We start from the raw sequence: 25,001 nt of genomic DNA on the forward strand, positions 1-25,001 counted from the left end.
GGTGTTCCTGCTAATTTATGTACTTCAGCAATTTGTTTTAATAAAGTCTCATTTAAATTTCATTTGATAACTGCAATCAGAAAACTTTGTAGAGACGCCTTTAGTGCCAGGTTAAAACTGCAAAGGATAATTTGTAGAGACTAAATAAATGTAACAGTGATGATGAGGGAGGGTTTGAGTTTGGTGGGCTGCCAAAAAGCTTTGGGTTGTCTGCTGTTACTTTTGGTTTGAGAAGACATGGTGGCTTAGCTGTGTCATTGCATTGCAGGCAGTGTTTATGATACTGTGATATACATTTGGAATTTGATTTCTATTTATTTTAAGTCGGTTCTCATGTTTAATAAATTCATCTGGTAATCCTAATTGTGGGGCTGAAGGGATGGAATAAGACATTTTGGTCTTCAGCTGAATCCCAAAGGCTGGTGGTACAGTTTATCGGTGGATTATAAATAATGGGCTCAAATTTATTTGAGCGGGGAGGAAATTTTTTTTTATAGATATTTTACTGTGTTTTTCTTACAAGTTTATTTCTTTTATAGATCCCCATATTAAAGTTTCTGGAAAAAAAGAAAACGTTAAAGAAGCAAAAGAGAAAATCATGTCTGTGTTGGACACAAAAGTAAGAAAACTTTCTTAGAATGACACCTTAGCCCCTAATTTTGTGGTGACATTGATCTCTTTAATGGGCACGTTTCAAGGGAAGGTATTTATGGACGCTCTGAAGCAAAGTCTCCAATAAATGCCTTGCAGATGTTGATATTGGTGTATACCCACATATTTAAACATTTTGCAAGAAAAATACTTGCTTGAAACAGCTTTTCCAGATCTGAATTATATAGAAATAGTATTTCCAGCCATGTGGCTAAATGCATAACTGATTTGCTCATCGAATTGGGGTTTTACTTCAAAATCTGAAATGCAGCTTCACTGCAAGCAATAGATTATGCGACCACTTCAGAGAACCTAACATTTTATTTCTGTTTGAAATATGATTTTAGAAGTGTTTATGTTGTTTTATGTTTTAACTCTTTTTCTATTCTTACACGCTGAAGCATCAGGACCAGAATTTCTAAAACATGTAGATTTTGGCCGGGAGTCTCTTCTGCTCGTCAGATGTTCTTTTCATTCAGCAGCACTTCTTTTGGGGCAGTGTGTGTGACTCCTGTGTTGTTGTGTGTCACCTTCCTGGTTCTCTGAGCAGATTGCCAAAAGGAACACTTGAGTGATAAGCACCACTGTTTGAACAAATATTAACAACATTATTATGAGCTGTTAACACCAGAGCTTTTAAGAATAGCTGTAGACTGTGCATTTTAAAAATTCACGTACCACCAAAATATTGTTTAAGGGAGAAAAAACACTGTTACTTGGTCCCACGGCTTTGATTTGCAAAGTCTTCATAATGTGATTCTTTCAGATCAAACAGGGGTGCGTGACTTCAATTGAGAGAACACAAAATTAAAAGAAATTAGAATAAATTGCAAAAGGATGCTTAAGTCACAGTTGATGAAAGTTCAAGGGTATTTTAAAAGCATTTTGTCGTTTTTTGAAGATGCATTTTTTGGGGTATTTATCTCCATGTTATTTCCTCACTAGAAGGAAAACAAGACCAAATTAACATCTAAGTGATTCCTATTAAAAACATCATCCTTGAGTAAAAGTTAAGTAATAGCAAAAATACTTTGGAATTACAACTTTGATGTCATTCTTGAAGTTACGTTACTCTTAAGAACTTAAACATTTGGGTTCTGCTGTGGCCAAGTCTAACTGTGGGTGCTTGATTTCCAGAGCAATCGGGTAACCTTGAAGATGGATGTTTCACATACTGAACATTCTCATGTGATAGGTAAAGGTGGCAATAATATTAAAAAAGTGATGGAGGAAACAGGATGCCATATCCATTTTCCAGATTCAAATAGGAACAATCAAGCAGAGAAAAGCAACCAAGTAAGTGTTGTTTAATACTGACCTCATTTGTGTTGTAATGAGAGAGTAGAAAACATTTCTAAACTTCTCTCATCAATATGGGTTTTTTGGGGATGGTGTTTTCGTGTTCAGGGAAATAGATTTTTGGTGTTTACACTGTGTGGAAAGCACAGGGTTTCCTAAGTGAGCAAATCTTTAAAAACAGATGGAAACGATTAGTGATGGCTCATGAATCATTTTAATTTTTTAAGCTAAAATTACTTTGTGCATACAGAAGTCAGCAACTTAGTGTGAATGGTAGAGAAGTGGTATGAAAAAAAATCTGCTTTTGTAATTTTTTTTTTGTCTTCAACACAATGACTTATTCAGCATATTGATTGATTTTTTTGGTGCTTTTTGCTTATGGTGTAACTCAGTTGAAAACTAAACTTAGCAAATAAGCAGCAGAAATGAATGTCCTATTGTAAGGGTTCAACTTCATTAGAATAACTCATCGAGCCTGAATTGTACATCTTTTCTAGTGCTAATATTGGTGGAACGCTTACTTTCAAGTCTCTCATCCTTGCACTTAGAATTCCCACTTGTGCATCCTAATGGCTGCTGAGCAAAATGCAGTAATTTCAAAGCATTCAAGAAAATCTACTATGGTCTGAATATTAGCACTGAGCAGATGTATACGTTAGTAATTCCATTATTTGACCTACACCACTGTATTTTTTGAGGTGTCCTTTTATTTTAGTTGCTTAAATATATAGAACCTAAGATGCTGTAACATTTTTTTTAATATTGGCTGTAGTTCTCAGCTAGTGCTTAGAGAACAATTAGGACGTCAGCAGGTGTGAAATTTTTCCTTAGATTTTTTTTTAAGGAGAGCACAGCTATCTAGGTAACTTTTCCTTGCGTCGCTTGAAAATATGATCCAATGTTTTTCATATTCTTGCTGTTGCAGGTGTCTATTGCAGGACAGCCAGCTGGAGTGGAGTCCGCAAGAGTCAGAATTCGGGTAATGCTCTAGCTCAGTGTAGTGTCCCCTTCAAAACACCTGTCAGGGAAAAAACGCATAGTTTTGAGAAGTCTGGGGTTGTGTGCCTCTGTCTGGTGACAGCAGAAATGTGGGAACAAATGTGAGTATCGATATGAGAAATATGCCGAGGGTATTATAACAGTGATTCACATTCTGGCTGAATTTTTAACTGGCCCAAAGTGGGTCTTGAACACGAAGTCTACACTCTCAGCAAGATGTAAATTAATTCCATACTGTATAAAAATTACATCTTAACTTACCCACCACAGATGGCCTGTGGAAGCTCAGGCATCCTATGTGAATCTATGACTTGGGAAAGGCAATTTCTGCTTCTCGCATTTTAACCATTTTCATGTGTAATTTCTGTAAATAATTCAGTGCCATTCTTCACTTGTAGCTATTTTCTATCTTTTCCTTTTAATTTCAACTCTTATGTGTATTTTGGCGTGGATAATGAAGAATCAAATAAATTACCAAAAGCTTACTGCAAGTTTTTATCCAGACGTGTCACACAACCTTATTCCAAATCCTCCCGCTATTTTGGAAGGAAAAAAAAATCAACCAGGCAAGATTCAAAAAAAACTCTGCAAAAGCCCCCCACTCTAATATCGCTAGAAAAAGAAGTGCCTTTTTCCAAGTGACAAAATATTTTTATCTGTGAACTCTGGGCAGAGGATGTGTTTTGTCAGTTAAATCATCACTGATCAGTACATTTTATGACTGAGGAATAAAATTGCTGTAGTTTGGGTACAGATCTGGTTCTCAATATCTCCTCTTCATTATTGTTGTAGGAACTGCTTCCATTGGTACTCATGTTTGAATTGCCTATTGCTGGAATTCTCCAACCCATCCCAGATCCTAATTCTCCGACCATTCAGCACGTGTGTCAGACATATAACATTTCAGTTTCCTTCAAACAACGCTCTCGAATGTATGGTGCTACAGTCATTGTCAGAGGGTCACAAAACAACACTAGTGCTGTGAAGGTAAGCTCTGCTCTTAAGATGATTTCTGAATGTCATATATTTGTACTTTATATGTCTCAGATGGAATATATTGCCTCCTCAGCGCATTATTGTATAATTATTTGCAAACCCTGAGGGTTTGAATTTTTTCCTATACTTACACAGGTGAAGTGTAAAAATGCACAGAAAATAGTTTTGAGTTTAGGACTTAGCATCGTTGGTGGTAAGATTTTAGTCCCGTGCTCAACTCCTGCACACTTGTTCAGGTTTTTGGCAGTTCTGCAATACATGCTGGTCTTACCCATCTTTTAATTCAAAAACAATGCAAACAAAAACCCCAAAATACACCTCCCATCTCCAATTGTTCATGCTGAGCTCTTCTTAACATGCACACAAATATATACCCTTGAAAGTTGCCCAATCAGTTCAATAAAACTCGTCTTGTGAATCCAGATTGGAGATGTGAATTTGACAGCCAAGGCAAGGAACTGGCAGGAGCCTGTTCATCTTAATAAAGTTAAGAAGTGTTCCTGTTAGGAACTGGCAGCAGGAGAGATTGATACTGTCCCAGATGGGTTTATCTCAAGCCAGTAAGAACATCTGAGCCCAACACCGAGGGGCAAGTTTTGCAAGTGTATCTACCCAGATAAATCTCTTGTTGGCTTTCTGACTGCTTTTGCGGTCACAAAATGTCTGTTGGGACCAAACCATGTGGCACTGTCTTTCTGCCTGTTAGAGTGGCAATTAAATGCTGCGTTTGGTCATAACATGGGAGTAGTGGGCAGAGTTTAGTACATTTGTTACCTTTAACGAATCAATCGTGCTTTTGAACCCAACAGTGTTTTCTTATCTTGCCTGTGGAGTGCCTGGCAAGAAAGGAAGCAGTCTGTGATCTCCTCTTGTGTGCCTGGGTGCACTGTTTCACTGGTTTCCCCCATTTCCCTCCAGGAAGGAACAGCCATGCTCTTGGAACACCTGGCTGGGAGCCTGGCCTCTGCAATCCCTGTGAGCACACAGCTCGACATCGCAGCGCAGCATCATCTCTTTATGATGGGTCGAAATGGCAGCAACATCAAACATATCATGCAGAGGACTGGTGCTCAGATCCACTTCCCTGACCCTAGTAACCCACAGAAGAAATCCACTGTCTACCTCCAGGGCACAATTGAGTCTGTCTGTCTTGCCAGGCAATATCTCATGGTAAATGCTTTCAGTGAAGCTTGCGTGAAAAAATTGCCAGATCATAGAAAATATGCTTGCTCTGCATGTATTTACAAGCCACATGTAAATTAGCCTTAGAGAGGAAGGGTTGCTACTCACACTGCAAACAGCTGATTCAATTTTTGTCAGGGCTTTGTTAGTGTTTGTAGTTATTGAAAATATTTGTAATCTCTGGTAATGTGACTTGAAAAATAACCTTGGTAATATAAATGCAATGTCATTTAAATTTACAATAACAAGATGCCTCTGAGTAGAGGCGGATTTCTGAAATACTCTGTGGGTGCTGGGTGACAGGTTGTGTTTTATTTTGCCAACCTGCCTTTTCTGTGCTTGTCAGGTAAATAAGTTTATTTTGAGGGAAAATGTCAGGAATTCCTTAGTTCTCATGTAGGCAAGTTTTCAATGAAATTGGGAAACCAAAGGAAATAATTACTTATTTTGATGTCTTACATTCTTTGTAGCACCACAGCCACGGTTCTGTAAGGCCTTCTCTAAAAATAGCTCTGCTGGTGAATGTCATTATTTGCAGAGATTTTTGGTATATTGGTCGTTAAACTTCACAGGAGCCTCTGGTCATTATTTTAGTACTAATGTATGTACACATTTTTTATACATGTGAATATGGAGGGACAAAATGTATGAGGACTGAACCATTCAGTTTTGGGGGTTTTTACTCTAAAGCTTTAGCATTTCAAGTGTGTTACAGGTGTTATCCATATTTACATAGCTAGTCTGGAATGGGGAAGAGAACGGTGTAAGTTAAGACTCAGCAATGGTGAATTTGAGATTTTTTACAAGTGTTTCCTCATTTCAAACAGTTTAATGAGAGACTCGTAGTATGGGTGTCCTGCCATCATTTCCTGGCAAGACTGTGCGGATTGAAATGTCATATATCCAGTTGATCATTTCACCCTTGTGTTACCAAACTCTTTGTCTAGGGTCCCAGGACAGGAAGAGAACCTGCATTCTTGCGTACGAGGAAATGGCTTCCCCTAAAATTTCAGCCTTGTTATTTTTTCTGAACTTACAGAAATTTCCTTAGATCGTGATGTGTGAATGTTACAAAGCCTTCAGTTCAGTTTGCTGCTACTGTTTTTATGGGGAAATGGTCAGTTACAAGTGGTAGATATTTTTAATGCCTTTCTTTTCAGGGTTGCCTTCCCCTCGTGCTCATGTTTGATATGAAGGAAGAAATTGAAGTAGAACCACAGTTTATAACACAGCTAATGGAGCAGTTAGATGTCTTCATAAGCATTAAGCCTAAGCCAAAACAACCAAGCAAGGTTTGTGCAAAGCTCATATTTTCCTTTTAGGCTGTCATGACAAAGTGTTGGAGCTGATGAGTTGATGTGCGCCCTTCCTCCCCAGTTTAACAGATCATAAACTTGTGAAAGCCATATGTATTTTCTGCTTGAAATATCAGTTTAAATGATCCAGCAGCTCTACTTTAGGGTGATTTGACTCTCATTAAATGCTTAAAAATAAAGAAACTAGCTTTTGTAGCGAATACATTGAAAAAGGCAGTGGGAGGTCTTTATTGTAAAATATTTAGGCCAGTGTGATAGGGAACTCTTCCAGTTACCTGTGTTATATAAAATGCTAAAGCAGGCAAGTTTTTAAAATTTTACATGGTCATTCTATCGTGTCAGTATGTATGCTTCCCTGTGTAAGGATACGTAAAATCAATCAATACAAAGAAATGTCCTATAGAAGATGTACAAGAAGTAATGGGGTTTTGTAATTTAATTTTTCAGAAACTTATTATCTTATTCTCGGACAGCTGTGAATTTAATAGGTAAATTTAATATGAACAACTGGGGGTTTGTCCACTTCAAGGTATAAAGCTCAGGTAAAAGAGAAGATAGGATGTTAATTATTCATTCAATTATCTTGATCTTGAGGTGCTTAACATTTGGTGTACCAAGCAGCACCAAGGTACTGTAGTAATTAATTTACTTAGAGAGGTCTTCCCTTATTCTCATTGCAAATTCTTATGAAATCCCTGGCCTTACTCTTCTGAACTTCATACCCCTGAATTTAAATAGTTGTTAATGGATGTTAGCTCATGCTGTCTCACATTACTGTGGTTGTGGTAGCTGTGCCAGGGGTATGAAGAAGAATTATCTGTGTTGTGGATCTGGGTTACGGAGAAACGTTACTCACTGGTTTTCCTTTTTTTGTTGTTTTCTTTCCCTGCAGTCTGTGATTGTAAAAAGTGTTGAACGAAATGCCTTAAATATGTACGAGGCACGGAAATGTCTCTTGGGACTTGAAAGTAGCGGAGTGACCATAGCATCAAATCCTTCTACTGTCTCATGCCCCGTTGGTCTGTCTTGTCCTGGTTTGGATATTTTGTCCTCAGCAGGGCTAGGACTCACTGGGCTTGGTATGCATTCATTGTATTTATGTTTTCTTTAATACAGTTTTGGTTTAAACCGAGTTCATTTGTACTAGAAAAAAGGACCAGATGTGTGTTTTGTGTAAGGAATCGTGTTATAAAGCATTGGAGAATTGCAACAGCCTCTGGCCTCTCTCAACGGCTTGTAGTTATAAAACTTCTCCAAGGCTTTTGTAATCAGGTGTGGGGCTCATCCCTGTTGAAAAATCTCTGGAAGAGAGCGAACCACTCAGCTGAAAGGGAGGGAAACACAGGTGAGGTGGGTGGGGCATGGGCTTTACAGCTTCTTTGGCTGTGTGAGGTCTCAGGTTGTCCTGAATTTGGGTGGGTACTTAAGCCTGGCAACAGTACTGGGAAAGGTAACAGAGCAAACACCACATTTCAGGTCAGTATCTCACTGTAACTGAGGGATCCATGTGCTTCTAGTTTAGACCTCACCAGCTGGAAATTTAGCACAAAATTGAGTAAACTCCTTAATTTTATAGAAGCAGCTCGTAGTCCAGATTGAAATTACTATTTTATATTCAAGTCTGAAAATACCTTTGTATCAGAAACGTATAGATAGAAAAAGCAAGTAGTCCCAGAAGAATCTAGTGACAAATCCTGACACGGGTCCTGGAAACGCTGAGTTCTCATGTAACCAGCATTGTCCCTTGTGACCTGCCATGCAGGAGTGCTGTGTAGTTCCATCTCACATGCTTCCCTGGGCTCACACAGGAGAAAGTGTTTGTGCCATTTGATTGTGCTTTTTAAAGCTTCTGTGACTGTTCTTGTGTGCTGCGCTTTGGGGGTTTGGGGTTTTTACCTTCTCAGTGTGTAGTGCTGAACTGCTTTGTGAATGCTTTTACACAAAGAGCTGCTTAGGGGGAATGATTTGGGAACGATCAACACATTTGGGGGATGATTTGCAGCCTGTATTGAAGGTGCAAAAAGTAAGTTAATCGTTGTTGGTGTGTAAGTAGTGGTTGATTCACAGGAGCTTCTGAGAGAAAGGTTACTGGGTGAAATCAAAGTGAGGTGGTGCAGCACAGTTGCTTTCCTGTCTCTGTGATGCTGCTTTGAAACAAACGCCATCAGAAGCAACAGTGGGGATACAAAGGGATGCCAGGGCTGAGAAGCAGCCAGTGCCGACTCTATCATGACAAGAGTTAGGGTCCAGTAGAAGGATATATGCTTCTTGGCCGTATGATGCCCAGTTTAAGAACACAAATCCTTAATGTGCTCTTAATGTGCACCAAACGAACAGCAGGTTTAATGTTAAAACTGGTTTGTGAAATACAGGCTGGTGCAAATGAGCAGGGGGTTTGTTTGTTTCTTTTCAACTGGTACTTTTGTGAAAAATGTATTCCTGTAAGTCTAAACTAAATATTCACTTGCATAATTTTTTGCAGGCCTTTTAGGTCCAACAGCCCTGTCAGTCAACACCTCAACTGCTCCAAACTCTCTGTTGAATGCCCTCAATAGCTCTGTGAGCCCTTTGCAGAGTCCAAGTTCAGGCACGCCCAGTCCCACGTTGTGGGCAACGTCTCTTGCTAACACAAACACCACAGGTCAGTAGAAGTTTAATGTGAATTAAATGAACTGTGCAATGCCAAGTCATTAGAATTGCAGTTGACAAGTCGAGATTAATAAATTCTTTGGAACCTTAATTCCTACACTTAGCACAGATGAATAAATATGCAAATTTAAGGTTATAACTTAATATATGGCGTGCTGTCACAGGCAGTGTTTTCATCTGTTTTATGTAGAAAACAAAGTTAACCTACCCAGATAAAGCATTATGGTTTGGGCATGCAATTCTAATGGAAACTTTTTAGTAATGTATCATAGCTACATAATGGTTTAGATAAAATAGTACGATGCCTGAGAAAGTTAGATGAGATACTTAATCAGAACATAACCAAGTTTTGTTACAGGTTTTTCTGCTATTCCACACCTAATGATACCATCTACTGCCCAAGCAACCTTAACTAGTATTCTGCTGTCTGGAGTGCCTAATTATGGTCAAAACACTCCATCTCCACCACCAGGCTTGACTCCTGTTGAAGTCCACGTTAATGGCATGCAATCAGAAAGTAAAAAAGGTTCACCTTCTTTAAATGGTCACGTAAAGGTGAGTGATACCGTACTGCAGAATCCGATTTCTTTGTACTAGACCTACTAAGAAAAGCTGAAAGATAAAACTAGCTATATAAGTACATTTATAAAGCTTCTAACTTTAAAAATACACAGAAGTGTTTTCAAATATGACTTAAAGATTGAGAAATAGAACATTCAAACATATTGTTCTGCTGTACCAGGAATGAGTTTCTCATTCTCCTGCACAGATAGAAAGAGGAAATTGTTTCAATATTTCCTTAAGCATGAAAATCACTTGAGTGATTTGTGACAATCTTTTCAGGCCTCAAATATCAAGTATGCTGCACTGTCTGCCACATCACTGGGAGAAAACGTGTTGAGCACAAACCACAGTGATGGAGTCAGGCAAAAAAGTGCTCACAGTGCCTCAGAACAAGTCGCTGCCAAGGCAAATAGTGAAGAAGGTGAGATTTTTTGCCATTGCATTCCTTTGTCTGGTAGTGTTTGTACAGTCTGTGTACAGTACATGATACAAAGATGTAACAATATTCTCTCTGAATTGGTGTTGCAGCCATGTTTAAGGGAAATATTGCTGGATGCCCCAGATTCGTTGTCAAGGAAAGTAAATAGAACCTGTAGTAACTGAGCTGTACTGTTGATAGAAACAAATCAACAAAGGTGTACTTGCATCATTTTACTTATTCCCTAGGAGGAGAGGGAAATATTAAAACCCATGAGGATTTTAATATTTTTTACAGCACCTTAACTAAACTCTGCTGGTTTAAATGATGTTTTATTTTTGCTTTTTAACAAAAGCAAATAATGTCATTGAGAGGGTTTTCTGCAGAAAATTGTGTAGCTCTAACCTAGATGACTAGGTTAGATCTACACAATTGGTGGGAAATGACTGGGAAACAATTTTGCATGTTTTGCGACAGCATTTCAGTCATTTGCTGCCTTTTAAAAGCTAAAGTACTTTAATGTCCCCATCATTTTTTGAAGGGGGATAGCCAGCTCCACTTCAACTGGAGAAAATATGTTTAAAGGCCTTTTTTCCCTTGTCAGTACTGATCGAGGAGATTATCTCTTATTTAAGGTTGTGGTCATTTGAAATGCTGATTTGAATAAAAGGTACATTGCCAATTTAAGGTGATATGTACTTCTAAAAATGTGTTCTAAAGATATTTGATCATGAAGTAAAGGAACTCTTATTCCAGCAGAAGTTACCTGAGCACCTGGCAAAAAGTCTATTAAAACTGGGTATAAAATCAAATTTCTTCAGAATACTTAGTCGCTTTGAATTGTCAGTCTTCACATTGGTTATTAATTAATATTACTTAAATATTTGAAGAAGGAAAATACTTAGTGTGACTACTATTTTTGTGAACACTGACACCTCTTTTGTGCATTTGAACTTGTACGTCTTGGTTGCTTAACCTTGACCTAGTAGCTATCCCTGAATGCAGTCCTGTAAGGAGGAAAAGGAGGGTTTCTCCCATAGTTATCATTCCCTCAGAAAGCTCCCTAGAACACAGCATGGTGGTTGTTTAACTCTCCTTTTCTTGGCCTTGTAGGTTGCAATGATGCTTTTGTAGAGGTGGGCATGCCTCGGAGTCCGTCGCACTCAGCGAACACCAGTGACCTGAAGCAGATGATGAGCTCTTCCAAGCAGGCCTGTGCCAAGAGACAAACGGTGGAATTGCTGCAAGGCACCAAAAACTCCCACTTACAGTAAGCTGAGTGTATAAACTCACATTAGTGGAACTTCCACTGCATAAAATTACTTCACATGTTTTTGTACACAGAAGGGGTGATTCAGTCATAAGATACTCAAAGAACTGATTTAATTTGGCCTTGATCTTCCATCACATTAGGTGTTAATATACCCCCATGTTTGTCTGGTAACTGCAGACTTTCAATGCTTTTTCATTCATCCTATTTGTATTTGAGTTTAAAAATGCCTTTCCTCTTCCACAAAAGAATGGAGATGCTTATCAGAAGAACTTCCATGACCTGTTTCTAAAGTATACTCTTTTTCCCTTTCCTTCTTCACTGATTGCTTAGAGAATAATTTCTGTCAGCTTTTTCCTTTTGTGTGTACATGAGGCTGTTTTCTTTTTAGGGAAGCTGTGTTCTGGGTATAGCAGCATGTTCTCAAACACTTGTCTCAGTGATGATTTTGGTTGGGTTGGCTCTTTAATGACCCAGCAGTGGGAAAGGCTTGTTTGAGTCATAATACATCTTGGCAACACAGGTTTTGTTCTTAATGCAGTGTTTTTGTCCAATGTACTCATGTTCTCACTGTTTGTTTGGGAACTGTTTATCACCGCTCTTTTGAGACACATATTTTCTTTTGCTTCATCTGTTTATTAAGGCTACGATACGTATTTCATTAATTCTGCTTTCACAGTTTCAAGATCTAAGGAATCCTGCTAACCAAATTTCATTGTTTGTGTGATTTGTTCTTTTTGTTGAGGACATAGTACTCACAGTTTCCTTGGGGGAAGTAGTTTACAACTTCCAAAACATGATCACTTTTTGAAGTAAGAGTTTATCCTGTTCTAGAGTAGGCCTAAAATGTAGCTGAGTTTAGGGGGGAAAAAAATTGCATCAAGGGGTGATATACACATTTAGGACTGGAGTTATTGAAGCTGTGAAAGCAAGTAGGACTTACATCAACTTTCTTAGTCCCTGTTATGCAATTCCTTTTATCTTACAACTATGAACCTGTTAGAGCTGCTGGCCTGAGCAAGGCCAAACAGGAAATCACACTGCGTAGGATTGCGCGCAATAATAATTCCAGATACCGGGCAGCTCAAAACTGAATCTATAGGCTATACCTCTTATTTGGTAATACAGGAAGGAGGAACGCTTGCCTTCCTTCACTGACAGAGCAAAAGGTACAGGAGAGCCGAAATGTTTGGAAATACTGCTAAAAACGCTGAGATCTTTGTGTGCAGACATGTCTTGTACTTGGCTGCCAAGCTTCTGAGGGCGAAGCTCTGCAGGGCTGCAGTGCACGCTGCGTGCCGGTGCGGGGGCAGCCCGGGCCAAGCGGAGCTAACGGCGCTGTGTCCCCGCAGCACGGCGGACAGGCTGCTCTCGGAGGCCGAGCTGGGCGCCCCGGAGAGCCCCGTGGCCGACAAGAAGGCTCCGGGCAGCGAGCGGGCGGCCGAGCGAGCGGCGGCCGCCCAGCAGAACTCGGAGAGAGCACGGCTGGCCCCGCAGCCCTCCTTCGTAAATATGCAGGTATGTCTCTCCCTGAATGAAGCCGGGTAGGTGTAAATCTTGCTAATTGCAGAGTGAAGTTACCACGGAATGCAGAATGCAGAGGTGACTGGGGACTGGAGACTGAGTTGTCATTACCAGTTCAGTAAAAGCATTCACAGCCTGTTTTGACTGAGGAGTGGGTTGTCAATGAAAAGTCTTGAAAACAGAAAAGCTCTTGTGCTTCTGTTGACTAAGAAAAATTTAAGTAAAGAAGTTTGTGTGGCTATATTCACCTCCACAAGCATCATTTGCCTGTTAGAAATCTTACATTGTCACTTGGAGAGAGTTACAGCTACAAAATACATGTTACAACTTTTCATGTGCAGTGACAGGTTGGTTAATTACAGCCTACTACTATAAACCATTGCCCTGTTACTGCAAATCTCCCCAAAGAGGGCACAGACCCTTTTGACTGTCAGGAAGCAGTAACAGGGTTATTTTCAGAATAGATCTGTTGAAGTGTGGGCAAAACAAGACTGTATGGAGTAGCAGAACAGGAGGAAGGCTAGTGTTTTACAGCCCTTTTCCTCAGTTATTCCTCTAGTTATTTGCAGCAGAGAATGCAATACTTCAAGCTACTACAGCATTTTTGTAGTTTTGTGTTTAGATTTCCTAATTTGTAATTCAGCAAAGTGTAGCTTGTTTAATCAGGGATATTTAAACTTCACATCTTCCACTGGCATAGGTAGAATACTAGCAGAAGTTCTTCAAACTCTCTCAAAACTTAAGTTCTTTTCCTTTCACAAGATGAGTGCATGGAGGGGAACCAAACCTGAAAGATTATTGAAAATAACTGGTGCCTAGATTTGCAAATATATATTACCTTTTTTGTACTGTTGAGGAATGTTTTAAATGCCAAGAACAGATAGTTAAGGAAAAGAAACAATGCTTGAAAGATATCTTATTTTTAAAAATCGAAGAAAAAATTCTTCCTAAGCAGTTTGTAAATACTGCTGCAGCCTCACTCATATGGAAAATCTTTATTTCTGTTTGAGTGAACACTTTAAGAAACTATGGCTCTAACTGGGCTACCATGAAGTTATTGTGCGGTATTTCAGGTTTCTCCTAGATATATTCACTGGCCACTTTGAAAACCTTTATTTTCACAGAGATGAGTACTGGAGTGACATTTTGTTAGAATGACATTTAAACTATCTTCTGCTTGTTTAATTTTTAGGCATTTGACTACGAACAGAAGAAACTACTAGCAACCAAAGGTATGTGGATGAACAGTGACTTCTGAAAAATTTGTTAGCATGTGGATGAAATAATTTCCTGAAGTTTCGGTTTGGTAATCCAATTTTTAATAAAATCTGAAAGTGGTAGTGAAATTTTTTTATATTAGCTCTATGTTCCAAAAATTTCTTATTACCAGCATAGTATAAAATGCAGTATAAGCAGCTTGCAGATGGAATGTGTAAGTACATCCATGTGCAAATGATCAATATGGTTTTCAGAGAGCTCATTGCTGTAGCACTTCACTTTATTTGGATGCAAAATAAACTTTAAGGTGTTTGTCATATCAGCTAAATGGTCTTATTTCAGGGATTAATGAAGTTGTAGAATTGATAAGGGGCTTAACCATCTCTTTGACCCTGTTATAAAATAAACCAAATTACCCATTCAACAAAAGAAAAACAGAAGCTCCTCTCTTTGAAACAGATACGATTCTTTTGGCTTCCATGCAGCCCTGTGGGGTGTAACTGTCTTCTGGCAGAGGAGGTTGCTTTAAGGAAGGGGAGGATTCAAGCTGTGTAGCAAGTGGAGATGTTTAAGGTTTGCTGGGCTCAGGCCGTTAGCAAACATCAGTTCAGTACTATCCTCTCAGTACCTTTACTAAGGCTGAGATTTACTGATTGGTCTCTGTATTTTCAGCTATGTTAAAGAAGCCAGTTGTAACAGAAGTGAGAACTCCAACAAATACATGGAGTGGTTTGGGGTTCTCTAAATCAATGCCTGCAGAAACTATCAAGGAACTAAGAAGAGCGAATCATGTATCGTACAAGCCTTCCATGACAACTACGTATGAGGTACATAAAAGGATATTGTAACGGAAGTTTGCTTCTAGTCAATGATACAGTTGTTTCTCTTGAGAAATGTCTAACTTCTGTAGAAATAAAGTCTTGCAGATAACTGTTCTAAATATTTTTTTAATGGTGAAAAATATTTGTTACATAAATATTAAGGCATATGGAATACATTCAGCCCAACACACAAAGTTATATCTGTTTCTAGATAAGTCATAGAGCATAGACATCTGCTTCTTTAAAATATATTTGTTTAAAGCAGCTTCAAACAACTTACAGCACCAAACATCTCAGTAGTTGCACACAAGCAATAGGGAATTTGAAACCTAATGAAAACAGGGTATATATGACAGATGAACTATATCATGTGTATCACTGCATGGTGGAGGAGAACAGAACAAGGCTTCTGTGGACAGAACTGGAACAGCTGTCTCTACTTGCGCTGTTCACTGAGCTCAAAATTTTCCCAGGCAGAAGGCAGAGTTCAGCAATTCTCTTCTGAGTTCCAGCATGTGAATCTTGCAGGGAATTTGTTCCTTTCTTCTCAAAGGCATGCTAAAATCACTTTTTAGTGTGCTTCCTTGCCATAATCCTTCCCAGCTTCCATAGGGACACCTTCTTCTGTCCTGCTTATATAAAATGTAAATGGTATGTTTCTTGAAGAAGGGGACTTTGTAGTTCTCTAGGATATACCTGTCTGTTAATGCAAAAGAAATGTTCAGCCAGGATAAAAATGGGCCTTGGTGTTCTCCCCTTGGCTTATCAACTTTCTGAGCCATTCAACTACCTGTAGTAGGCTTGGCTGTACATAATGCAATAATACCTAGGGGAAAGAAAAAGCTGCAGCCAAAATCTGCAATTTTTTTTTTTTTGCATACTTTTCTGTGTTGGTTGAGTTGGGATGGGGTTGTGCCCTCAGGCCTTGATGTCTAGAATCTCTAAATAGGTCTGTGCTTCTAGCCAAGAACACTGTGTTTCTTCAAGGGTGTCAGTCGTACTAAATAGTGTAAAAGATTGCCTCCTAAGTGATGCTTTTCTACTACAATTTGGTACAAGTTTATAGAGTTAAATTGTGAATTTCCACAGTTTTTAGCTCATTTAAGTATGTGATGTCTGTAAGGTCAATTTCTTTTGGATATGTTCCCATGGAATACAGCTGCCTTGTACTGCTGTGTTCTGACCCACAGTGAGGGGAGTTGATAATAAGTATTTCACAGGTATATGAAAATCTATTTAAAAAGATCCCAGACTAAACAATTACAAATTCACAAGGCGTTGCAGTATTGTTGTTATAATATTGTGAGCAAGACTGTTGTCAAGTAGCGTGTACTTGATCCACTTATCTTCAGATAAATGTTCTGTTATGTTCTCTTCCCTGTGAAAGGATGTAGTCAATAGACTGCTTTGTCTAGAATTTGTGTGGGAATTTGATACTGTGGAATGTTTTGGAAACAAACTTGGAAATGCTGAGCAATTTATTTTGAATCATGATCTTTAAATAACTCCTGCTTAAAAACTGTAAACTGCATATGTTTTAGGCACACCTGCTGTTTTTGTGTCCGGTTTGCAATTATTTGACTATTTTTCAACTGCCAAAAGAATGTTTGCGAGCATTAAAAGCAGCTTTTTAAGTCAGCTGCTTCAAAGAAAACATCTGACTCACAATGAAAGCTCTGTTTTCAGCCCAAATTCTCTTTCTGTGATTTGCAGGGTTCATCCATGTCTCTGTCCCGGTCCAGCAGTCGGGAGCACCTGGGGAGTGGCAGTGAATCTGATAACTGGAGAGATCGGAATGGGCTCGGACCCACTGCTCATGATTTTGTCTCCTCAATTGGCAGCCCCAAACGGAAACAAAACAAATCAGGTTCATGAACTCTTAGTATCTGATTAAAATAAAATAATCATATGGATACCACTATATATTTTGATACGAATTACTTACACCTTGTAAAGTAATTACTTTTCTCACATATTGAGAAGTGTAAGCTTGTGTAACATAATACAAATAATGGTCCGAAAGAAAAACTTTAAAGGATATTTGTTAAATGCCAGACGTCCTTGCTGAAAACTCTTTGCTGTCATAGAGTGGGTTTTTCAAGGTGTACTGAAACCAGACGTGTAAAAAAGGCTTATTTCTAGACTACTCTCATTCTGCTCTGTTGCTGATACAAAGGCAGCCAGGGCTTTATTGGGCCATTTGCTCACTGATGAAGTCATAATCTGCACTGAAACTGGATTTTAAAGCATGATTCTCTTCATGGAGATAAAATTTACGAGAACGTGTAGTGACAGGACAACAGGGGAGTGGCTACAAAGAGAGTAGGTTTAGGTCAGGTATTATTAATAAATTTTCCCTGAGGCCCTGGCACAGGGTGCCCAGAGTAGCTGAGGCTGCCTCTGGATCTCTGAAAGTGTCCAAGGCCAGGCTGCATGGGGCTTGAAGCACGCAGGCATAGTGGAATGTGTCCCAGCACATGGCAGGGGGTTGGAACGAGATGATCTTTCAGGTCCCTTCCAACCCGGGCAATTCTATGAAAAGAAGCTTGTCCACGTGTTTGGCATGGCTTAGCATGATTTTATGTGCTGGCTTCTGTGCATGCAGGCTGTATGTTTCATAATTACTTTTTAAACATTGTTTGAAGTTTAAATGTCCAAATTTTACTTTAGTTGAACTCTCTGGAACTTTATTTTTTGAATAAGTTAATAGATGCCTTTCTGAAAGAGAGGAAAGTGGAGCTAGAGAATACAAAGCCCATACTACCTATCTGCTGTATGGGGAAATAAAGCTGTGGCTGTTTATGCATTTTGTTGTTGCTTTTTCTTTTAAAAATTAATAAATCTAAATCCCAAATTCAAAATACACAGATTATGAAATTTGGACATGGTAAGAAAGGATAGCTCCAATTAAAGAAAGTATTCGGTTTTAAAAACCATAGTTTAAAAGTCTTGGTTTATTAGTTCTAACTACTAGTTCATCACATTCTAACTACTTGAAGAACTAAAGAGATGACAAGTTTATTTGAAATCAATCTGTTGATGTTTTCAACCTAATTGGACAAAAATAGAAGTTCTAGGTTAATTAAAGTAATTAAAGATTAAAAATGTATTTGCATGTGTGTTAGAAGAGAATTAGAAACACAAATACATTGGGAGTGAAAGAAAATGTTCTATGGCAGCTGTAACTTTTCAGAGAATAAAATGTGTGGATAAAGGATAAAAGAAACACTGATGAGTTGGCTGTACAAAAGTAGGTCTATAGAAAACAAACACTGGAACTTAATTAACAAAAGAAATCCTTTATGCTGTTCGTTCTCTTAGACCACTGGGAGGCTTTTTTTTCCTGCAAAATAAAGATTTTTAATGCTTTGTAAATTTAATGATCTAGCTGAATGTAATGTTGGTGGAAAACCATGCCCTTCTGTGATGTGTCTGAAAGTGCACTTGTTCCCTTCCAGCTGAACACTATCTCAGTAGCAGTAACTACATGGACTGCATTTCCTCGCTGACAGGAAGCAATGGCTGTAACCTCAACAGTTTGTTTAAGGGATCTGATCTGCCTGAGCTCTTCAGCAAGCTTGGTCTGGGCAAATACACAGACGTGTTCCAGCAGCAAGAGGTTGGTGTTGCTTCCAGAGGCACCTTTGTGTTGGTAGGATGTTTTCCAGCAGTAGTTGTGCTGTCGCTTCACCAAAAGCCACTTAGAACTCACTTTGTGACAGGATTTTCATGAGCTTTTCGTTCAGAGCTGGATCATGCATCTTACAATTCTGATAAATACTCAAAATCTCAAGACTCATAAATAAATAAGACTAATTGATTTCCTGTTTTTCCGGAACTAACTACTTTTTAATTTCTCCTTTTCTGTCAGAAATGTAGCAAATAAAGCAACTGTGTGAAGAAGCCATTGAAAAGCCATGATTGCTGTTTACATGAAAAGAATAGTTTGGCAAAGTAACTATAAAATGGAACAGAGAAAAAATGAGGCTGTTCTGAACCACATTTATCACTTAATACTTTTGTAGAAAGACTTTTTGCATAGTTTTGCATAGTTTTCCTATTTCTTTTTTACTCTAGATTGATCTGCAGACGTTCCTCACTCTTACTGATCAAGATTTGAAAGAGTTGGGAATTACCACTTTTGGTGCCAGAAGAAAAATGCTGCTTGCAATCTCAGGTAAAAAACACAAAATACCATTTATTGATTTTAAGCACTGTTTGTATTCTTCTCCCTCAAATTGTGTGTTTATAGCCAACAAAGGGAAAAAGCCTTGCTGAAAAGTAAGACTAGAGTCTACAGAGTAATATTAGCTTGCCCCTCACCAGAGGTGCTGAAACCCAGGCTTTATAGAGTTTTCCCATTACCTAATAGCAGCTCACTTCCAGTAGTCCTGTAAAGCTGGGGATTGGTAGAAAGTTCATCTCATACCAGATTGTGAAGTTTTATGCCCTAAAATTGTGGGGCCAGGAATCTCTAGGATTACAGGCACTGCAGGGTCTGAACAGCACTATATACCAGCCACAAATGGCATTTTCAACCTTTTGGTTTCCTGTCCTCCCCTTTATTAATCAACAGAGCAGTCATCCTACTGGGAAAAAGTGCCTCCTTTTGGGGGGTTTGTGGGTTTTTTTGGTCTTGGTTTGCAAATATACTTAGTTCAGTAGCAGTCTTGAAAATCTGTGTAGTCTCTCAGTGATGTGTATCTAGCGCCAAGTTTGTTTACAGGAACAGGAAGGTAGGGAAAAGAAAAATATTTTATGTGATTTGTTACTAATACAAGATTAGGGTGAACATTTAAATGAGAGGTGAGCATCTGGTTTTTTGGGTTTTTTTTTTTGTAAGTCCTTGTTAAAATACTGCTTCAGCTTTATATTTAAAGTAAAGAATTGTGCATTGAGAAATGATCAAGTTGGTTACAAGCTTTTCTGTCAGTCTCGGTCTACACTGCATGGTTATGCCTCCAGGAAGATTGCAGTCTTTGAGTATTATAACAGTAAATTTATCTACTTCACCACTGTATCAGTGCCAACTAAGAATTGTCCCATGTAGATGCCTGCATCCCAAGGGGCCTCTGAGTCCTAACCGGATGCTCTGTTTGTTAATTGAAGGAGTACCTCACAGATACTTTCAGTGCATACCACATCTGTCTAAAAACACGTTATTCGTTTAAACAGTAGTTTTGCATTTGGTTTAGATCAAAACATTGAAATGAATTTCTGATGGGAGATTTCTGTGGGTGTGCTTGACCCCTCCAGAACTGAACAAAAACCGAAGAAAGCTCTTTGACCCGTCAAACATCCGTGCCTCGTTCCTGGAAGGTGGAGCCAGTGGGAGACTGCCGCGCCAGTATCACTCGGACATTGCCAGCGTCAGCGGGCGCTGGTAGCAGGAGGCTGGGCTCAGAAATCAGCTGGAAAGATGGACATGGCAATCCTGTGGACAGCCTTCACTGCACACCACCCTCTGCACTTTGGGAGTTTGGGTGTCAAGGACCAAAGCGTTTTGTCTGCACGATCCTGTGCCAAAAAATCAGAGAGAACACGTTTTGTCAGTTGTCTTTTGAAACACCAAATGTGGGTTACGTTTTACTCATGTAGATTGGACAGAATTTGCAATAAGAATAATATAGGGATCTTTGTTTAGTATTTTATTACCTATAACTATAATGTATGCACTGAATTTTGTACTTTGTTGAATGAAGGAAGAATGAAGAGCTGGGATGCCAGAGAGCGTAGATTTGGCTTTATCAAGATGGATTTTTCTGGTACTGCTTAAAATAATTATTGAGGTCTTTCTGCACTTTACGTGTTCTGATTTCTTGTCCTGTGGAAATTTATTTCTCTCTCATTTCCATATCATTTTTTATATTGGCACTAATCAAATTTTTTCAGGTGTTCCTGCATTAAGTCACATCTCACTATAATGGTACTAGAAACTGGTTCTTACGCAGATTTTTGTTTTTTCCTCTCTCTGTCTCCCAGGTAGTTATCTGAAGAGATTGTTCCAAAATCAAGTCACTTGGTAGTGGACCAGTCTCATTATGCTCTTATGAAGCAGTCTAATGCTGCCTGCAATCATACTCACTGTAACAAATGCAATGAAAGACCAAAATGGACCTTGCAATATTAACCCTTTGCAGTCAACGTATTTAACTGCTGCCTTTATGCTAAAACTGTTTTTAATGGTTGTCTCAAAGCAAAGGGCTATTTTTAGTACCCTGCCACTAAAGGACACTTATTTATATCAGACTTTTATTTTTAGATTCTATACACCTACAATACGTAACAGATTAAACTGATCTACTGCAGATTTATGGTAGAGACCAAAAGGCATTCATCAAACTAGAGCTCTGGGCTGTCAGTTTGATTAAACAGACAACTAATCTAATTTGACAAGACAGCACTGTTGCCATTTAATAAATGACACATATAACTTACATGACTATGCATGCAGCAATGAAGTGACCTACATAAAATAGGTGTAATAGCATCTGTTTTGTTCGATCTGGATTTGTGATTGTCAGCTGCAGAAGTGTTTGAAACTCTGGAGATGAACTATTTCTGAAACAAGTTATGTTCAACAGAAGGAGTCCATGTTACAAGTGGCTAGAGCTAAATTTTGATTTCTTATACTGTGAAAGTCCGAAAGATTTGGCAATGTTATTCCTTTGTCTTTACAGATGTTGTGTTATGGGTTTATGAAGGGTTTCAATGTAATGAAGGAATCCATTAAGTGCCTCTTTTTGCAATGCAATGTGTAGTTTCCAAGCATTAATTGAAAAGCATTCCCATGAGAAATATTGTGAATTACCTTACCTCTACTGTAATGTATTATTTATGTTCAGTGTTACAAGCCTTTTGAGATGGACATAAACCACTGTCAAGTGCTCTAACAGAAGGCATTAGAATAGCTTTTACAGTAGTTGGGGTTTATGCAAAAATGGGTGAGAGAGTTTTGACACTTTCCATGGGTAATTCTTTTAAGGTGAGAATGCAAAATGATACATGGAGAAAATTGCTTACACAAAGGGAATTTAAAGAGACTATTACTTGAGGGCATAGATGATCAAGCAATAATATAAAGTCTTGTGGTTAACTAAAAGTTGCTGTTCAGTGCTCATTCCCGCCATATCTACTTAATGGTGTATAACTGGGTGACTTCCCCTGTAGATCAAGTAGCAGCTTTGTCTGGTTTTAAAATGGTACTGCAGATATGACTGGCTAAAACTGTATCTGGTACTCACAGTTGTTCACAGTAAGTTCCTGTGCTCAATGCCAAAAGTCAATATCCACGTGTCTAGGAGAGATTTGTGTGTGTTGCACAGGCAAGAGCAACTTCATGGAAACCCTCTTGGAAGCCACAGCTTCTCATTCTAAAGCTTATTTACACTTGTGCTTACTTCTAAGCATGCAGATAGTTCCATTCACACGGACTATTGACATGCTTACAGATGAGCTGTTGTTTAAACGTTTGCATTTGCAAGCCCTGCGCTTGCAGATCAAATTGTATTTAGAATCAATATTTTATATATGTTTTTAGTGAACTAAATATTCAGCAACACTTTGTACAGAATTTTCTGCAACCCATTCTTGCTTGTTTTGCCTGAACTTAAAAGCATCCAAAAGCTTTGCACTCAGATGTTGTCTTCTGTAGATATGTGCCATGCCTCCAGACGGTACTATACTCAGAAACTGATTTTCTTACAGTATTAAGTGGATGTGGTCTTTTGCTGAGCAGTGCTTATTTCATCTACACCAAAGCGAAGAATTTCCCATGAACAACATTATTTTTCAGTAGGGCTTCACATTAAAAAAAAAAACAAAAAAAAAAACAAAAAAAAAAAAAAAAAAAAAAAAAACAACCCCACACTGGAAGTAAAGAAAATTCTCACTTACTTTGATTCCACAAAGGGAATATAACAGTACAGCATATCGTATTGTTAGTGTTACATTATGCACAAATATTTGACTTGCTACATAAAATGTTAGTTTTAAATCTGTGCCTTAACAGTGACCAGTTATCTGTAAATATAGAGCAGATACAGATTGTATTTTTGTGGGTTGTGTCCTTTTAGTGATTTTTTAAAAAAGTAAAAGTTGAAATTAAAACATTAAAAATGGAAATTTTCAAAACTAATCAGTGTTGCATAAAATAAATTTATATAACTCCCTTGTATTCTGATTGGTTCATGAAGTATTTTTATATAGACCCGGTTCCAGGGATGCTTGCTTGTTAATAAAATATAAAAAGCAGTATTTGACATAATGGCAACATGTTTCTTTCACATGTTAATGCTTCATGTGTTTTACTGTTCTCTTTGTATCACGTACAGTGTCTCTGTCTGGCTTTTAAGTGAGAATGCTTTTTGGGGGTGCCTTTCCTTAATCTGAGAGGAGTTAAATTATCGCGGGTTAAATTCTTAGCAGGTTTTAGTGGTTTGGCTCACGAGTTCTATTCTTTCTTTGGTCTTCCCATTTTAATGACTGTTTAGGTCAGGTTAGCGGAGAGTTGTGTTTTTTCATGGTGGTCATTGTACTGTCACTTCCAGTGTTAAAAGTAAGGGGTGAGAGGGGGAAGGGAATTCTTTCTTCAGGCTGCTGGGACATGACCAGTCACCTTGGCAAGAGGCACGGTGTCACACTGAGGTGATGTGCACACAACAGACACAGTCAGTGCTCCACGGCTGCTGGTACAGGTTCAGTATTGCTCTACCTCACTCAGTGCTCTCAGGCATCTCGTTATCCCTGCCTAACGTGGTCTCTTTGATAGACACATCTCTCCAATGGCTGGTCCTGCCTCACTCACCTTGCAAAACTCCCAGAGTTGTTTTTCTGAATACCTCCTGAGAAGTGCAGGTGTGGGGGCGAGTCTGAGAAGGAAAGAGATCAACAAACTCTTCTGCTGAGGACAACTGAAGGGTGTGCTGAGCACAAATTTACCCGGCATTGGCATAAATTACATGGAAGTTTACAGGCAGCTGGGCTTGCAAATTGCACTGTGTTTCTGATGTCTGACCTGTAGTGAGCTAGGAGGGTCTGAAGCAAGGCAGTTGTCTTTGTGGGCCATTTATTTGGGCATATTGCTTCCAACAGCTTTAGTCAGCAGAGTGTAAAGCTGGTGTGGGACAGAGAAGGAGGTGATGGAGCATTAGAGCTTCTTGGCTGCTCTCCTTATGGTGTAAGCAGTGTTCCCAGCAGCTTCAGGCACGGCGTCAACAGGAGTGCTCCCTGAACAAACTGGGCAGGTCTCTCTCCGCTACCAGTCAGTGGAACAAAACTGGTGATTTTCAGTCTGAACAAAAAGTTGTGTTGAAGAAATGTTGCCAATACACAAGAGAAAATAGATGGAGTCTCCAAGCTCTGTAAAGATTAACAGTGAGGCATCTCTCTTCACTTTTGAATCCCACTCCAGTCTAACAGTTGCTGGAGGACTCTTGTTTTTCTAAAGTCCTAGAAAACACGGTTACACAAGTTTTATGGGGTACTGTTGTCAGCTGGTCGGTACAGGTGTGATGGGCAGGGGCATTCAGAAACTTGTGCTCGTACTGTAAAGTGGCCAAGGAGTATTTGATTCCAGGCAAGTCCAGACACTGTTGGAGCTACATTTTATCCTTGAACAACCAGCTTCCTTTGCATCACAGATACTTGAGCAGAAGGAAGGTGTGGTTTTATTTGGAGTTGCTGCAAAATTTTTGAGGGTGTCAGAAGGTGCAAAAACTGGGGAGCTTGTAGAAAAAATTGCAATGTGAATGGTTGGGGTCTGTTATGTTGTTGATAGCTGCTTTGAAAGTGGTGAGCTGTAAGAACATTTAAGCAGGTAGGGGGAGGTATTTTGGCGTGGTTAAAAGAGCTCTTATTTTGAATTAGGTGTAGTTGTGAGTGAGGACTATCTTGTAATCTGAAAAGCACACAATAAACTTGTGCTTTGGTATAAAAGTCCTTTGTTTTTATTTGGGTTAAGATAGCATCTGGAGCAGAAGTAACAAGAATCCAGCAATTACAAAAGGCTTTTTGTAGATGATATATTTGTATTAAGGAAAATTTGAGTTTTATCTTTGTTTCCTGTGCTGCAGATGTACTTTTTTATAGTGTTT

The 25,001-nt window shown here is 38.8% G+C and overlaps 1 protein-coding gene across 1 annotated transcript in view; it reads left to right on the top strand.

Moving 5' to 3' along the window:
- Positions 1–23,083, top strand: part of BICC1 (BicC family RNA binding protein 1) — a 91,287-nt gene extending 68,204 nt beyond the window's left edge. The window contains exons 4-21 of the mRNA XM_066191641.1: positions 540–619; positions 1,789–1,947; positions 2,876–2,929; positions 3,742–3,936; positions 4,864–5,115; positions 6,288–6,419; positions 7,336–7,522; positions 8,926–9,084; positions 9,451–9,647; positions 9,936–10,077; positions 11,188–11,344; positions 12,697–12,862; positions 14,061–14,100; positions 14,759–14,913; positions 16,621–16,774; positions 18,366–18,526; positions 18,985–19,084; positions 20,164–23,083. Of these exons, the coding sequence (XP_066047738.1) occupies positions 540–619; positions 1,789–1,947; positions 2,876–2,929; positions 3,742–3,936; positions 4,864–5,115; positions 6,288–6,419; positions 7,336–7,522; positions 8,926–9,084; positions 9,451–9,647; positions 9,936–10,077; positions 11,188–11,344; positions 12,697–12,862; positions 14,061–14,100; positions 14,759–14,913; positions 16,621–16,774; positions 18,366–18,526; positions 18,985–19,084; positions 20,164–20,294 (2,621 nt within the window). The 3' untranslated portion in view covers positions 20,295–23,083. The remainder of the gene's footprint in view (positions 1–539; positions 620–1,788; positions 1,948–2,875; positions 2,930–3,741; positions 3,937–4,863; positions 5,116–6,287; positions 6,420–7,335; positions 7,523–8,925; positions 9,085–9,450; positions 9,648–9,935; positions 10,078–11,187; positions 11,345–12,696; positions 12,863–14,060; positions 14,101–14,758; positions 14,914–16,620; positions 16,775–18,365; positions 18,527–18,984; positions 19,085–20,163) is intronic.
- Positions 23,084–25,001: the final 1,918 nt, after the last annotated feature.

This window comes from Chamaea fasciata, unplaced genomic scaffold (genome assembly GCF_029207755.1).
Source record: "Chamaea fasciata isolate MVZ Bird 193981 ecotype frontalis unplaced genomic scaffold, bChaFas1.0.hap1 SCAF_9, whole genome shotgun sequence".
Lineage (NCBI taxonomy): Eukaryota > Metazoa > Chordata > Aves > Passeriformes > Sylviidae > Chamaea > Chamaea fasciata.